General features: G+C 37.5%; 1 protein-coding gene across 1 annotated transcript in view; it reads left to right on the top strand.

Moving 5' to 3' along the window:
* Window positions 1-14,696, top strand: part of LOC136247554 (uncharacterized) — a 90,775-nt gene that overhangs the window by 11,930 nt on the left and 64,149 nt on the right. The window contains exon 4 of the mRNA XM_066039309.1: window positions 1,740-1,796. Within this exon, the coding sequence (XP_065895381.1) occupies window positions 1,740-1,796 (57 nt within the window). The remainder of the gene's footprint in view (window positions 1-1,739; window positions 1,797-14,696) is intronic.

The raw sequence follows: 14,696 nt of genomic DNA, 5'->3' as shown, positions 1-14,696 counted from the left end.
GCTTTGGGGTACACAAATACAAAAACAAGTGAAATCTAATCCAAAACAGCCAAGCTGTAAAAAAAGAGTGCGGCCCTGAGAAAGGCTATGGTGAAAAAAGATAGGTGGCGGCCAAGAAATGGCTGTGATGGTAGGTTAATGGTAAAAATTTTAACAACGACAATTCAGGTGAATTTTGTGCCAAGACCAAGCGGCACCAAATTCACCTGAATTGTTATTAAAAATTTTACCATTAACCTACCATCACAGCCATTTCTTGGCCGTCACCTTGGATTTCATATCTTTTTTCACCATAGCCTTTCTCAGGGCCGCACTCTTTTTTTACAGCTTGGTTGTTTTGGATTAGACAGATACAACACATGTAGTTTTGCTGACTAATGGCAATATTTTCCTGAACCAAAAATTAGGACTGTCAAACTAAATGTTAACATTTTTTATAAACAGACTACTAGTTTGGCTTCTTGTCTAGGGCTTGACAGAACCATTTGTTAGAAAAATTTCTGGTGGTTATGATATCAATTTAAAAATTTATTGTGTGACCACAGTGTCTTGCTTTAGGCCATATTGTAGTCGTATTTCAGCAACTATATACACAAATCCTCTTGTCAGTCCCTCACAAGTGATGTTCTTCAAACCTTAGAATTGTTAGTAAGGTCTCATGGTTCTTCATTGGTCTGATTTTTGGTTCACAGTTTTCACTAATTGACTCAAGTTTTCATAACAGCATTTGAATTCCATGTTGATTAATGAGAAGTTAAGAATTCATAAATATTTGATAGCAATGCATTAAGAAAAATCAAACCCCTAATGATTGATAGTGTACATGTGGGATTTACAGTATCATGTAACCTTAAGGGCACTTAGGGAACCTGCAGTCCAATACTAAATACTGAATACAAGCAGTGGAACATACGAAAACCATCTTAATTGTGCTATTGTTTGTTTGTCCACTATACAGCACTTACTCGTCCCTTCCTTCACTAAGAAAGAGGCATTCAAAAATTTTACAGAGTCAATATTATGCAAGTATTTTACCCATTGTGCTTTATACTACTTGCATGATCGTGTCAGTTTTTTTGCAGATCTAGTCACACTTTATTTACAAATCACATGCAGGGTTTGGTTGATTTAAATGTCTAATATCTACCCAGGGTGTTTGAGTGCTTACTGTGTATGGTGTGCAGTGAATGTGGTACAGTTATAGAAGTTAGAGTGATACTTGCTACTATAGGTTGATTAGTCCGTACTACAGTTTGTATGTGTGTACATAACTATGTTATAATAATTTTGTAATATGAACACTAAAGTTGATATTGTGCCAAAACTCTACCACATTTTTAGTATTCAATTAGTTTTAAGCTGATTAATTCTTAAATTGCTGTCTCATTCATAATATAAGTTCAGGCCATATTCTGAGGGGAGGGGTTCAATTAATTGAACCCTTCCCCCACCCAATTGAACCCCTTCCTTTTTTCCTTTCCCTTTCCCCTTTTGTCAACGGTAAAAAGTTTTTGGCCAGCTGCATCACAGTGGAGCATGCTTATTTTGTAGAAAAGAAAGGGGCTATTAGACACACACACAAACACACACACACACCTTGGTTATAGCCTCAAGTTATACATATAATTGTCATGTGACACCATTTGAAGAGCACTTGCCTACTGTAGTGCATTAGCATATTGTCATGTATAACGAAAATTTACATAATCTTGAATTGACTCTTTCTATGCTTTATTCAGAATTAAGGTTGCATATAAAGATTCCAGATTCAGGGAGAAAGCCATTTGAAAGTGAAGGTATGTACATAATGTCATGGAATTATCAAGCAGAATGGTAGTACTATTTACTGTAAGTACAGCACATCACTAATAATACAACTTCTTCAAATTATCATAGAAATATCACACACAAAGAAAATCACCTTTACGGAACAGTATTGCTCCATTCAACATCAAATACAGCATTAAAAACAAGAAAACACTATATAACCACATATTGAATTTTTTTTTTAAATGCCAAGCTCAAATTTTGGTCTGCCTGCCTGCTTTTCTGACCACAGTCACAAGGCTAGATGTGAAACATAAGCTATTATATTATGCAAAATTGAGTTGGGTGGTATCTTGGTATCAAGACACACGGTAGTGTGTCGTGCGGCCCAAGAAGCCGGCGCGCCACACCGTGAATATATTGACAGGAAGAAAGAAAACGTCATTTTCACGCCTTTGTATCTCGGTGATCCCTTATCTGATTGAAACCAAATTTGCTTCAAAGTTGCCCGCCAGCCAGGGGAGTCTATATTCCAAATTGGAAGGAAATCGCTCCAGCCGTTTCCGAGATACGAGCTGTCAAAGTTTCGGTTTTTTTTTCTTCTTCGTTTTTTTCCTTCTTCGTGTTTTCACACACTTGCAAAAAATTGCTGTAAAACACAAACACGTACTCCGATTGCCTTGAAATTTTGCACACAGAAAGGGAGTCCAAAGGCGAATCCTAGCATTAAAATGTGGTGCAAATCCAATGGATGGTTCAGGAGTTATGACCGATTATTCGCATAAAACAAGATCGATTTGTTGTCACGCCTACAGGGTAAACCGCTTCATGGAATGAGTTGAAAATTGCTATGTAGATGGAGTACCCATCGTAGGAGTGCCTTTTGGTGGTTTGAAAGGAATTGAGATAAAGACCATGGAGATATGACACAAAACCCAACCTGTGTCACAATTACGCGATCGATTTTTATGAATTAAAAAGTATTAGTTTTTACACCTACTAGGCAAACCGCTTAGAGCAATGAGCTGAAAATCGGTGTATAGCTGGAATAATCTTCATAGAAAGTCCTTGCAGTAGTACAGAAGAATCGGGGTACAAACAACTGAGTTATGATTAGAAAGCCAACTCCGTGTAGCAAATGCGAGATCGAGATACTCTAATAAAACAGTCACCCTAATAGAGCATTCGGATAATTTATTTACTCCATTATAGAATTCTATTACATTACAAGTTATTCTGTAGGGAGTTCAGCTGCAAACAGTTAATACAGTTCAGCAAGAAGCAAGTTACCCTGTGGAGAGTTAAGCTACAAATATATCACTGTAGAGATTCAGAACATTACAAGTCACACTGAAGAGAGTTCAGCTATAAACAAGTCATGCACCCTGTAGAGAATTCAGCTACAATTAAGTCACTCTCTAGAGAATTCAGCTACACACAAGTCACTGTGGAGAGAGTTCAGCTACAAACAAATTACCCTGTAGAGAGATCAGCTACAAACAAAACATTTTGCAGAGAGTTCAGCAACAAACAAATCAACTTGTAGAGAGATCAACTAGAAACAAATCAACCTGCAGAGAGATCAGCTACAAACAAATCAGCTTGTAGAGAGATCAGTTACACACAAATCAACCTGTAGAGAGATAAGCTAGAAACAAATAACCCTGTAGAGAGTTCAGCTACAAAACATCACCCTGTAGAGACATCAGCTAGAAATAGGGACCAGTCTATTTTGCTTTTTTTCCCACCTATTTTTCTTTCCAGCAATTCTTTTATTTTTCACCTATTATGCTTCATATTTTGCTCAAGAATTATAAATTTTGCTCTGCACTGATCTTTGTTAATTGAATATTTCCAGTTGCAAAGCTACAGTTTTGCCTTAAAGTGACTGTTCTATTAGAGTATCTCGATCAACAATTACTTCTAACATGGAAAGCAAGAAGCTAGCTAATATTGCTTAACACGTGTGACTGTTTTATTAGGGTATTTCGATTGTCACTTGTTGTTCCTGTAACAATTAGCTATGTATTGTCGATATTTTAGTGCGTCTGACTGTTCTATTAGAGTATCTCGATCTTTTGTGCAATTTTTATGTCCACTTCACAAAAATTGCACCTATTATGCCAGCATTTTGCTCATTGCTTTTACCCACCCATTATGCCAAAAGTTTTGCCGGCGAAATCGACGGGTCCCTAGCTAGAAACTAGACACAATGCAAGGAGTTCAGCTACAAGAAATCACCATGTAGAGAGTTCAGCTAAACAAATCAACCTGCAGAGAGATCAGCTACAAACAAACTACCTTATAGAGAGTTCAGCTACAAACAAATTACCCTGTAGAGAGATCAGCTACAAACAAATCAACTTGTAGAGAGATCAGCTACACACAAATCAACTTGTAGAGAGATCAGCTACAAACAAATTACCCTGTAGAGAGATCAGCTAGAAACTATACACAATGCAAGGAGTTCAGCTACAAGCAAATCACCCTGTAGAGAGTTCAGCTACAAACAAATCAACCTGTAGAGCGATCAGCTAGAAACAAATCACCCTGAAGAGAGGTCAGCTACAAAAAATCACATTGTAGAGAGATCAACTACAAACAAAACACTTTGCAGAGAGTTCAGCTACAAACAAATCAACCTTTAGAACGATCAGCAACAAACGAATCAACTTGTAGAGAGATTATTTAAAAACAAATTAACCTGCAGAGAGACCAGCTACAAACAAATCAGCTTGTAGAGAGATCAGTTACACACAAATCAACCTGTAGAGAGATAAACTAGAAACAAATAACCCTGTAGAGAGTTCAGCTACAAAAAATCACCCTGTAGAGACATCAGCTAGAAACTAGACACAATGTAAGGAGTTCAGCTACAAACAAATCACCCTGTAGAGAGTTCAGCTAAAACAAATCATCCTGCAGAGAGATCAGCTACAAACAACTCACCTTATAGAGAGTTCAGCTACAAACAAATTACCCTTTAGAGAGTTCGGCTACAAATAAATCAACCTGCAGAAAGATCAGCTACACACAAATCAACTTGTAGAGAGATCAGCTACTAACAAATCACCCTGTAGAGAGATCAGCTAGAAACTAGACACAACGTAAGGAGTTCAGCTACAAGTAAATCACCCTGTAGAGAGTTCAGCTAAAACAAATCAACCTGCAGAGAGATCAGCTACAAACAAATCACCTTATAGAGAGTTCAGCTACAAACAAATTACCCTGTAGAGAGTTCGGCTACAAATAAATCAATCTGCATAGAGATCAGCTACACACAAATTAACTTTTAGAGAGATCAGCTACAAACAAATCACCCTGTAGAGAGATCAGCTAGAAACTAGACACAATGCAGGGAGTTCAGCTACAAGCAAATCACCCTTTAGTGAGTTCAGCTACAAACAAATCAACCTGCAGTGAGATCACCTACAAAAACGCACCTTGTACAGAGTTCAGTTACAAACAAATTACCCTGCAGAGAGATCAGGTAGAAGAATTCACCTTGTAGAGAGTTCAGCAACAAAGAAACCACCATGTAGAGAGTTCAGCTGCAAAGAAATCACCCAGTAGAAAGATCAGCTAGAAGAAGTTACCTTGCAGAGAGTTCAGCTACAAAGAAACCATCATGTAGATAGTTCAGCTACAAAGAAATTTCCCCGTAGAGAGTTCAGCTAGAAGAAGTCACCTTGTAAAGAGTTCAGCTACAAAAAAACCATCATGTAGTGAGTTCAGCTACAAAGAAACCACCATGTAGAGTGTTTAGCTGCAAAAAATCACCTGTAGAGAGTTCAGCTAGAAACAAATCACCCTGTAGAGAGATCAGCTAGAAGAGGTCACCTTGTAGAGAGTTCAACTATAAAGAAACCACCACACAAAGAGTTCAGCTGCAAATAAATCACTTGTAGAGAGTTCAGCTACAAACAAATCCCCCTGTAGAGGGATCAGCTAGAAGAAGTCACCTTGTAGAAAGTTCAGCTACAAAGAAACCATCATGTAGAGAGTTTAGCTACAAACAAATCACCCTGTAGAGAGATCAGCTAGAAGAAGTTACCTTGTAGATAGTTCAGCTACAAACAATTCACCCTGTAGAAAGATCAGCTAGAAGAAGTCACCTTGTAGAGTGTTCAGTTACAAAGAAACCATCATGTAGAGAGTTCAGCTACAAACGAATCACTCTGTAGAGAGTTCAACTATAAAGAAACCGCCATGTAGAGAGTGCAGCCTCAAACAAACCACCCTGTAGGAAATACAACTACAACAAATCACCCTGTAGAGAAGAAGTTACCTTGTAGAGAGTTCAGCTACAAAGAAACCATCATGTAGAGAGTTCAGCTACAAAGAAACCACCATGTAGAGAGTTTGGCTGCAAACAAATAACCTGTAGAGAGTTCAGCTAGAAACAAATCACCCCGTAGAGAGATCAGCTAGAAACAAATCACCCCGTAGAGAGATCAGCTAGAAGAAGTCACCTTGTAGAGAGTTCAGCTACAAAGAAACTATCATGTAGAGAGTTCAGCTGCAAAAAAGTCACCCTGTAGAGAGTTCAGCTAGACAAAGTCACCTTATAGAGAGTTCAGCTATAAAGAAACCATCATGTAGAGAGTTCAGCTACAAAGAAACCACCATGTAGAGAGTTTAGCTGCAAACAAATCACCCGTAGAGAGTTCAGCTAGAAATAAATCACCCTGTAGAGAGACCAGCTAGAAGAGGTCACCTTGTAGAGAGTTCAGCTACAAAGAAACCATCCTGTATATAGTTCAGTTACATTTGAAGTCACCCAGTAGAGAGATCAGCTGCAAAAAAAATATCCTATGAGGAATAATGGGCATGTAATAAATTTATGTATATAATTTGTATAATTACTAACAAAATCAAAAATAATTGAAGTATTAAAAATCTTCTTTAAGTTCTTTTCTTCTTCCTGTGGTAAAGAAAAAAACACATGGGTTAAAAAAGCCCCAAAGCCAGCCATAGGCCGGCTTTGCAGTATACAAATACAAAAAGAAGTGATATCAAATCAAAAACAGCCAAGCTATAAAAAAAAGGTGCGGCCCCCAAAAAGGCCATGGTGAAAAAAGATGTAAAATCCAAGGTGGCGGCCAAGAAATGGCTGTGATGGTAGGTTAATGGTTAAATTTTAATAATGACAATTCAGGTGAATTTTGTGCCGCTTTGTGTCTTGGCACCAAATTCACCTGAATTGTCGTTATTAAAATTTAACCATTAACCTACCATCACAGCCATTTCTTGGCCGCCACCTTGGATTTCACATCTTTTTTCACCATGGCCTTCTTGGGGGCCGCACCTTTTTTTACAGCTTGGCTGTTTTTGATTAGATTATAATATTACCACGGTATTCAAATGAAACAATACCTGGATTTCAGTGAAACGATAATATCACGATATCAAGACACACAGTAGTTTGTCGTGCGGCCCAAGAAGCCGGCGCTCCGCACCGCGAGTATATTTACAGGAAGAAAGTAAACACGATTTTCACATCTTTGTAGCTCCATGATTCCTTATCCGATTGAAACTAAAGTTGCTACAGAAGTGCCAGCTAGGTAGGGGAGTCCACATTCCAAATTTGAAGAAACTCGCTCCAGCCAATTCCGAGGTACGAGCGACCAAAGTTTGGGTTTTTTTCTTGGTTTTTTTCTTCTTCTACTTCTTTTTGCACACTTTGCAAAATCTGCCATAAAACACGACTGCGTGCTCCAATTGGGCTGAAAGTTGGCACACTTAAAGGGCTCGTTACGTCGAATCGCAGTACCACGTTTGGTAAGAATCCGATGAACATTCACTGAGTTATGACCGATTATTTGCGTAAAATAAGGTCAAAGGTCTGTCACGCCCACAGGGTAAACCGCTTGAAGGAATGAGCTGAAAATTGTTATGTAGATGGAGTAACTATAATAGGAGTGCCTTTTTGTAATTTGAAAGGAATCCAGTTAAAGGCCATCGAGATATGATGACACAAAACCCAACCTGTGTCACAATTATGCAAGCGATTTTTATGAATAAAAAAACTATTAGTTTTCACGCCTACCAGGCAAACCACTTAGAGCAGTGAGCTGAAAATCGGTGTATAGCTGGAATAATTATCATAGAAAGTCCTTGCAGTAGTACAGAAAACTCGGATTACAAACCACTGAGTTATGATTCGAAAGCCAACTACATGTAGCATATACGAGATCGATATACTCTAATAGAACAGTCACCCTAGTAGAGCATTCAGCTACGTTTATAACTTACTCCATTATAGAATTATATGACATTGCAAGTTATTCTGTAGGGAGTTCAGCTACAAGCAGTTAATCTTATAGACAATTCAGCTACCAGCAAGTCACCCTGTAGAGAGTTCAGCTACAAATATGTTGCTGTAGTGATTCAGAACATTATAAGTCACACTGAAGAGAATTCAGCTATAAGCAAGTCACCTTGTAGAGAGTTCAGCTACAACAAGTCACTCTGTAGAGAATTCAGCTACAAACAAGTCAGTAAAGGGTTCAGCTACTAAAAAAAAGCTACCCAGTAGAGAGTTCATCTAGATCAGCTACAAACAAGTTACTTTATGCAATGTTCAACTACAAGTAAGTCACTCTGTAGAGAGTTCAGCTACAAACAAGTTACTCTGTAGTACAAACAAGTCACTGTGTAGCTGGAGAGTTCAGCAACCAATCAAAAAACCACTCTGTAAAGAGTTCAGCTATACAAACATGTTATAACTCTATAGGGAAAGTTATAACTCTATAGAGAGATCAGCTAGAAACAATTAGTCATCCAGTAGAGAGATTAGCTACAAGACATCACCTTATAGAGAGTTTAGTTACAAAGAAACCACTATGTAGAGAGTTCAGCTGCAAACATATCACCCTGTAGAGAGTGCAGCTATGAACAGATCACCCTGTAGAGAGTTCAGCTAGAAAAAGTCATCCTGTAAAGAGATCAGCTAGAAGGATCACCTTGTAGAGAGTTCAACTACAGACAAATCACCCTGCAGATAGTTCAGCTACAAACAAGTCACCCTATAGAGAGATCAGCTAGAAGAAAAGTCACCCTATAGAGAGATCAGCTAGAAGAAGTTACCTTGTACATACAAAGGAACCATCATTATAAAGAGCTCAGCTGCAAACAAATCACCCTGTAGAGAGTTCAGCTACGAACAGATCACCCTGTAGAGAGATCAGGTAGAAGAAATCACCTTGTAGAGAGTTCAGCTACAAGGAAACCACCATGTAGAGAGTTCAGCTGCAAACAAATCATCTGTAGAGAGTGTAGCCAGAAACAAGTTCACCTTGTACAGAGATCAGCTAGAAACAAGTCACTCCATAGAGAGAGCAGCTACAAAGAAATCATCCTGTAGAGAGTTCAATTACAAACAGATAACCCTATAGAGAGTTCAGCTAGAAACAAGTCACCGTGTAGAGAGATCAGCTAGAGACAAGTAATCCAGAGATCAGCTAGAAACAAGTCACCCTGTAGAGAGATCAGCTACAAAGAAACCATCCTGTCGAGAGTTCAATTGCAATCAGAAAAGCCTATGGAGAGTTCAGCTAGAAACAAGTCACCGTGTAGAGAGATCAGCTAAAAACAAGTCATCCAGTGATCAGCTAGAAACAAGTCACCCTGTAGATAGATCAGCTGGAGACAAGTCACCCTGTAGAGAGATCAGCTACAAAGAAACCATCCTGTAGAGAGTTCAGCTACAATCAAGTTACACTATAGAGAGATCAGCTAAAAACAAATCATCTTGTAGAGAGTTTAGTTGCAAACAAATCACCCTGTAGAGAATTCAGCCACCCTGTAGAGAGTTCAGCTTGAACAAGTCACCTTGTAGAGAGTTCAGCTACAAACAAATCACCATGTAGAGAGTTCAGTTGCAAACAAATCACCCTGTAGAGAGTTCAGCTAGAAACAAATCATCCTGTAAAGAGTTCAGCTAGAAACAAATCACCCTGAAAAGAGTTCAGCTACAAACAATGAGAGTTTCAGCTACAGTTCAGTTATGTATGAAGTCACCTTATTAATTACAGTATGTGATAATCATCATTCAATGTTAATTATACAAATATTTCATCAGACAAAAGCTATACACACAATTACTTCCTTTCTTCCACACTTCCTTAAAAATTAAAAAGAAGCATCAAAGGCATAAATATTATGGCCAGCTTTGTGGCTTGCAATGCAAAAAGAAGTGATATCTAAATCAAAACAGCCAAGCTGTAAAAAAAGAGTGCGGCCCCCAAGGTGAAAAAAGATGTGAAATCCAAGGTGGCAGCCAAGAAATAGCTGTGATGGTAGGTTAATGGCAAAAATTTAATTACAACAATTCAGGTGAATTTGGTGCCGAATCCTAGTGGAGGAGGCAACACAAATTCACCTGAATTGTTGTAATTAAAATTTTTGCCATTAACTTACCATCACAGCCATTTCTTGGCTGCCACCTTGGATTTCACATCTTTTTTCACCTTGGGGGCCGCACTCTTTTTTTACAGCTTGGCTGTTTTGGTTTAGATTAATATTACCACGATTCTCACCAATGATAATTGCTCTTTTGAGGCCAGAAGATGGAATTGCTCTTTACTAGATATTGTACAACAGACAAACAAGTTATGCTTAGTTTTGCACCAATAATCGGATTGGTTGTCAGAAAAACCGTATATCGGCTTGTTTTTGTATATCGATATCGGACTGGCACCACAATGAAAAAAGCATCAAATACAGATATGTGTATGTATTTAAAATACATGTTTATGTACACCAAAATGATGTTTACAAATGCATTTGGTTGCATTTCTTGCATCACGAATGTTGTTATTACTGGTTCAGTGTACTGTCAGCTGTTGTTGTAGCAATACCGCTGCTATAAACAAGCTAAATTTGTCCTTCACAATCAAATTTCTAGTAAATATTGCTACAAAATAGATATGATCTGCTATATTGGATCGGCTACATTTATCGGCTTGAAAACATTATTGGTTATCGGAATATCGGCAAAATCTCATATCAGTGCAACACTAGTTATGCTACAGGAGACAAGTGCCTGGTAATTGGAAGTCCAAAATTTATTGCAAAAGATCGAGATATCCTAATAAAACAGTCAACTATGCTAATGTAACAACTATTCTAATGTAACAACTATTCTAATTAGAGGTGTACCGATATACCGATACATATCGTATCGGTGGCCGATATAGACGTTTCTACTATATCGGTGGGAGCCGATATTGCTGCTAAAAACCGATAAGATACACCGATATACAACTGAACTATCTTGAGGACACTGTCCAATGATCAAGCCATATTATAAACCCTACTATTTAGCTAACAAGGGCGGGAAACAGTAGTTATCTTCCTTGTCTAAAAGCAGTACGTTACGCGAAGCCATCTAAGTGTGTGGATAATTACTGTTTTGTTGTCACAAAGCTTACCAATCATACAACAAACACTCATAGTGATGAGCCTGGGGAAACAGCAAAAAGATGAACCAAGAGCACAGCATAAAACAACCAGCCATCTCTACAAGCCATTAAAATGTGGAGTAATCCGGACTAATCTTCGCAGGGGCATGTATTAAAATATTTGTGGGTGCCTTATAGTCTGAGCTGTCAATAGAGGCCACACCACCATGGGTAACCAAGCATAGCCAATAATCTTAAGACTGTCTTCAGTAGTTTCTTCAGTAGCTAAAATAAAGTTAAACATGACACATGTGGTTCCTCAAACATAGCTACACTTAGTTATATCGGTATATCGTATCGGTATCGTATCGGTTTGAATATGATTAATCCATTATCGTATCGGTATCGGATCGGTTTAGTTTTCTTATATTGGTACACCTCTAATATTCTAATGTAACACCTATACTAATGTAACAACTATTCTAATGTAACGGTCACCTATAAGTATCACGATAATTAGTAATAATGTGATACTTTTCTAAACAATATACCGGGACACTAAAATCCTAATACCGCGTAGCCCTAAATTAAATGCCAATACAACAAACTCAAAGGTGAGATGTGTCTATTGTGGTTCCAATGAATGTCTACTGTCTGTGTTATGCCAGACCTTTTACCTTTAATTAAATTGTCGTCTTCATGCCAGGAAATCATTCCAAGGGTTGATTTTCTGTATTGGCACTTAGAAGACTGTAGAATCAGTAACAGCTAAGCCGTAGTTACAAAAAGATTATAATCATTCCCACCCCCTTAACGATGAGAATGTGCCACCACACCTATAATGATCAGCAGATTAACAATCTATGGCTGAGGTCATGCCTTCTACGATCTAGCTCCATTGAAATCAAGACATTGTACCATGCCCCTAGTTTAGCTGTGTGATGAGATCGAGATACTCTAATACAGCAGTCGTAGCTACATGTGTATTTTATAGGATGCACTTATTATAAAATAGGTTAATCAACTAGTGCAATAAAAACATTAATTTAAAAATGAAGTAGGGTGCCAAGATAAAAAGTAGTGAAACAAGAGGTGATGGTAGCTATAAGGGAAATCCCTATTTGGTATTGTGGCTACATGTATGGGAGAAAATCCCTACTTTTGCATTGATTTTCCCACATTGCTACAATACCAAGTTGTGTAGTACTTTTTATTGCTGGAATCCTAGTTTACAGCAATATTTTTTATTACACTAGTCATGCAGAAGTTATAAAAAGTATTAGCATTCAAACCACTAAAAGGCACTCAAATATGTAAAAAGTACAGTTGTAGTGCACATTCACGTAATTTCAACTCCAATTTAATTTGATATATGTGACTGTTTTTGTGAAAAGGTACCTTTTTCACAAACAAAATTTGACCCATTTCTTGCATTTTGATGCTTTGTAACTTTTGTATCATTGCATATAACTGCTTGAAATTTTCCATGCATGCAGCTAACACATCTGGCAGCATAGTGATACAAAAAGCAAGTTAATCCGTATAAGGAGTCAAGTTTTACATGTTATTTACTGGCATGTAAAATGTGTGGAAAAGGTACCTTTTCGCAAATCCTGTCGCATATGCTATCTATCATGCTAAATGATCTACATGCTAAATGAGGACTGAACTTGTGCTACACATGTCAGTTACAGAATGATACATACCTTCACCATATTTACTTGGCTAAGTGCTGTGGCTACTATTATCCTAATGTCAAAATCAATGCATCTACTGTTCACATATTCATTGCTCTTGTTGTGAGCTACTGTAACATTGCTAATTGAATGGGAGTTGGCCTAGTACATTCATGGCCACTGTAAGAATGTAGTGTCTCCTAGCAGCCAAGTGGTAGTTATGATTAGCAGTACAAGCCATAGTTGGGTTGTAAGAATGTAGTGTCTCCTAGCAACCAAGTGGTAGTTATGATTAGCAGTACAAGCCGTAATCCAAACAGATAAACCCGTATCTTTTGATAGCTAGGACATTATGTCTGAGCAAACTGAGTTATGGTCACACAGATGCTATTTGGATGGTAAATGTCTGGTGGCTGACTGTCATATTTATCTCTGTAATACGCATAGCAGCAGGGGGCTGGAGTCCTCCACTTTGTAAGATCAAAATACTACCCATGTATTCATAAAGCAGTCATGTTTAATGTTAATGTGCATTTTCAGTCAAAATTCAATTTCCTAGGGCGTCAGAGCAGGTGCGACCAGTGAGGCCAGAGCTTCACCACTTTTTGACCGGAAATAAAAAAAAAATTCTAACTTGATGAAGCTAAACCCAAAAGTAGTAGACATGCATTACTTACAGCATTATTTAATGGACAACTGACAGAAACAACACTTCTCTAACCTGTCTTTCACTCAAAACAATTTCATGCTGAGTTTGTTCGTCTTAAGTGCCTCTAAAAACAATTACCATTACATTTAGCTTTGGCTTTGTTTCTCTTTGTAGCTACTTTGGAAATATCCCTTGCAGTTTATCTCTTACTTAATAAACTCAAATGATAGGTTTTAAGAGCTAAACAGAATTATGGGGGTGCTTTTTGGCAGTGTTCAGTTATATCATAAACACTTGTCAGGTATCTAGCTGGCTAAGTAGCACCTTGCACACAGTGTTACAGCCCAAAATTGCCTCCAAATGGCATCTCAAAATGTTTAATTTCAAAAATTTCCTTCCCAGATTGAGCCTTATTACTTTTATTTTTACTCTGACGCCTCTGATTTCAGAAAGATAATTTCTGTAACATACTCTCTAGTCCAGTTGTTGAAGTCTAAAAAATTTCCATGCCCGGACAAAAAATAGTATCAAGATAAATTAAGTATCATTAAATGCAGAATTTTCTGGAGAACAACATATCCAAAATCCTCTAAAATTCTCATTGGGAAATAAAGTTATGGATGTTTGAAGTTTTATACGTACTAATGTAGTGCAACAAAGCACTAGCATTCAAAAAAATTTAAATTTCATGTTTCTGATTATAACTCGAGATGTACACCACATACCCATATCTTAATTCTGTTTTTTTTGTACATGGTTATGCTCATGTATCTTTACTTATTTGTACACAAGTTACCATGACAACAACCACAATTATCTAGCAATTTGTATTGGTCTAAGGGTGATACCCAGCAAATGGTATCAAGATAAATTTAGTGTCATTAGTTGCAGAGAATTATTGAATGACATACCCAAAATCCTCTTTTGCAATTTTTTTCTGCAGTTGTTAGATTTTTAACAAAAAATTAGGAGCACGTATCAATTGTTGTGTTTATAAAAAATAGCTTTATAACCTTATGTATACATAAAATTCTATGTAAACTTCATTTTTACTACTTCTATGTGATTTAGAACTGTACAGCTGCATGCTTGTTTTGTTACAGCTTGCACAGCTAAATAAGAGACTATTACGGGACGAAATTATCCAGTAAAGATACCCGTAGCTGAGCAAATACGCGACAACTACGGGTTTCATACATA

This window comes from Dysidea avara, chromosome 2 (genome assembly GCF_963678975.1).
Source record: "Dysidea avara chromosome 2, odDysAvar1.4, whole genome shotgun sequence".
Taxonomy (NCBI): domain Eukaryota; kingdom Metazoa; phylum Porifera; class Demospongiae; order Dictyoceratida; family Dysideidae; genus Dysidea; species Dysidea avara.
This window is presented reverse-complemented; position numbering and strand designations above follow the sequence as displayed.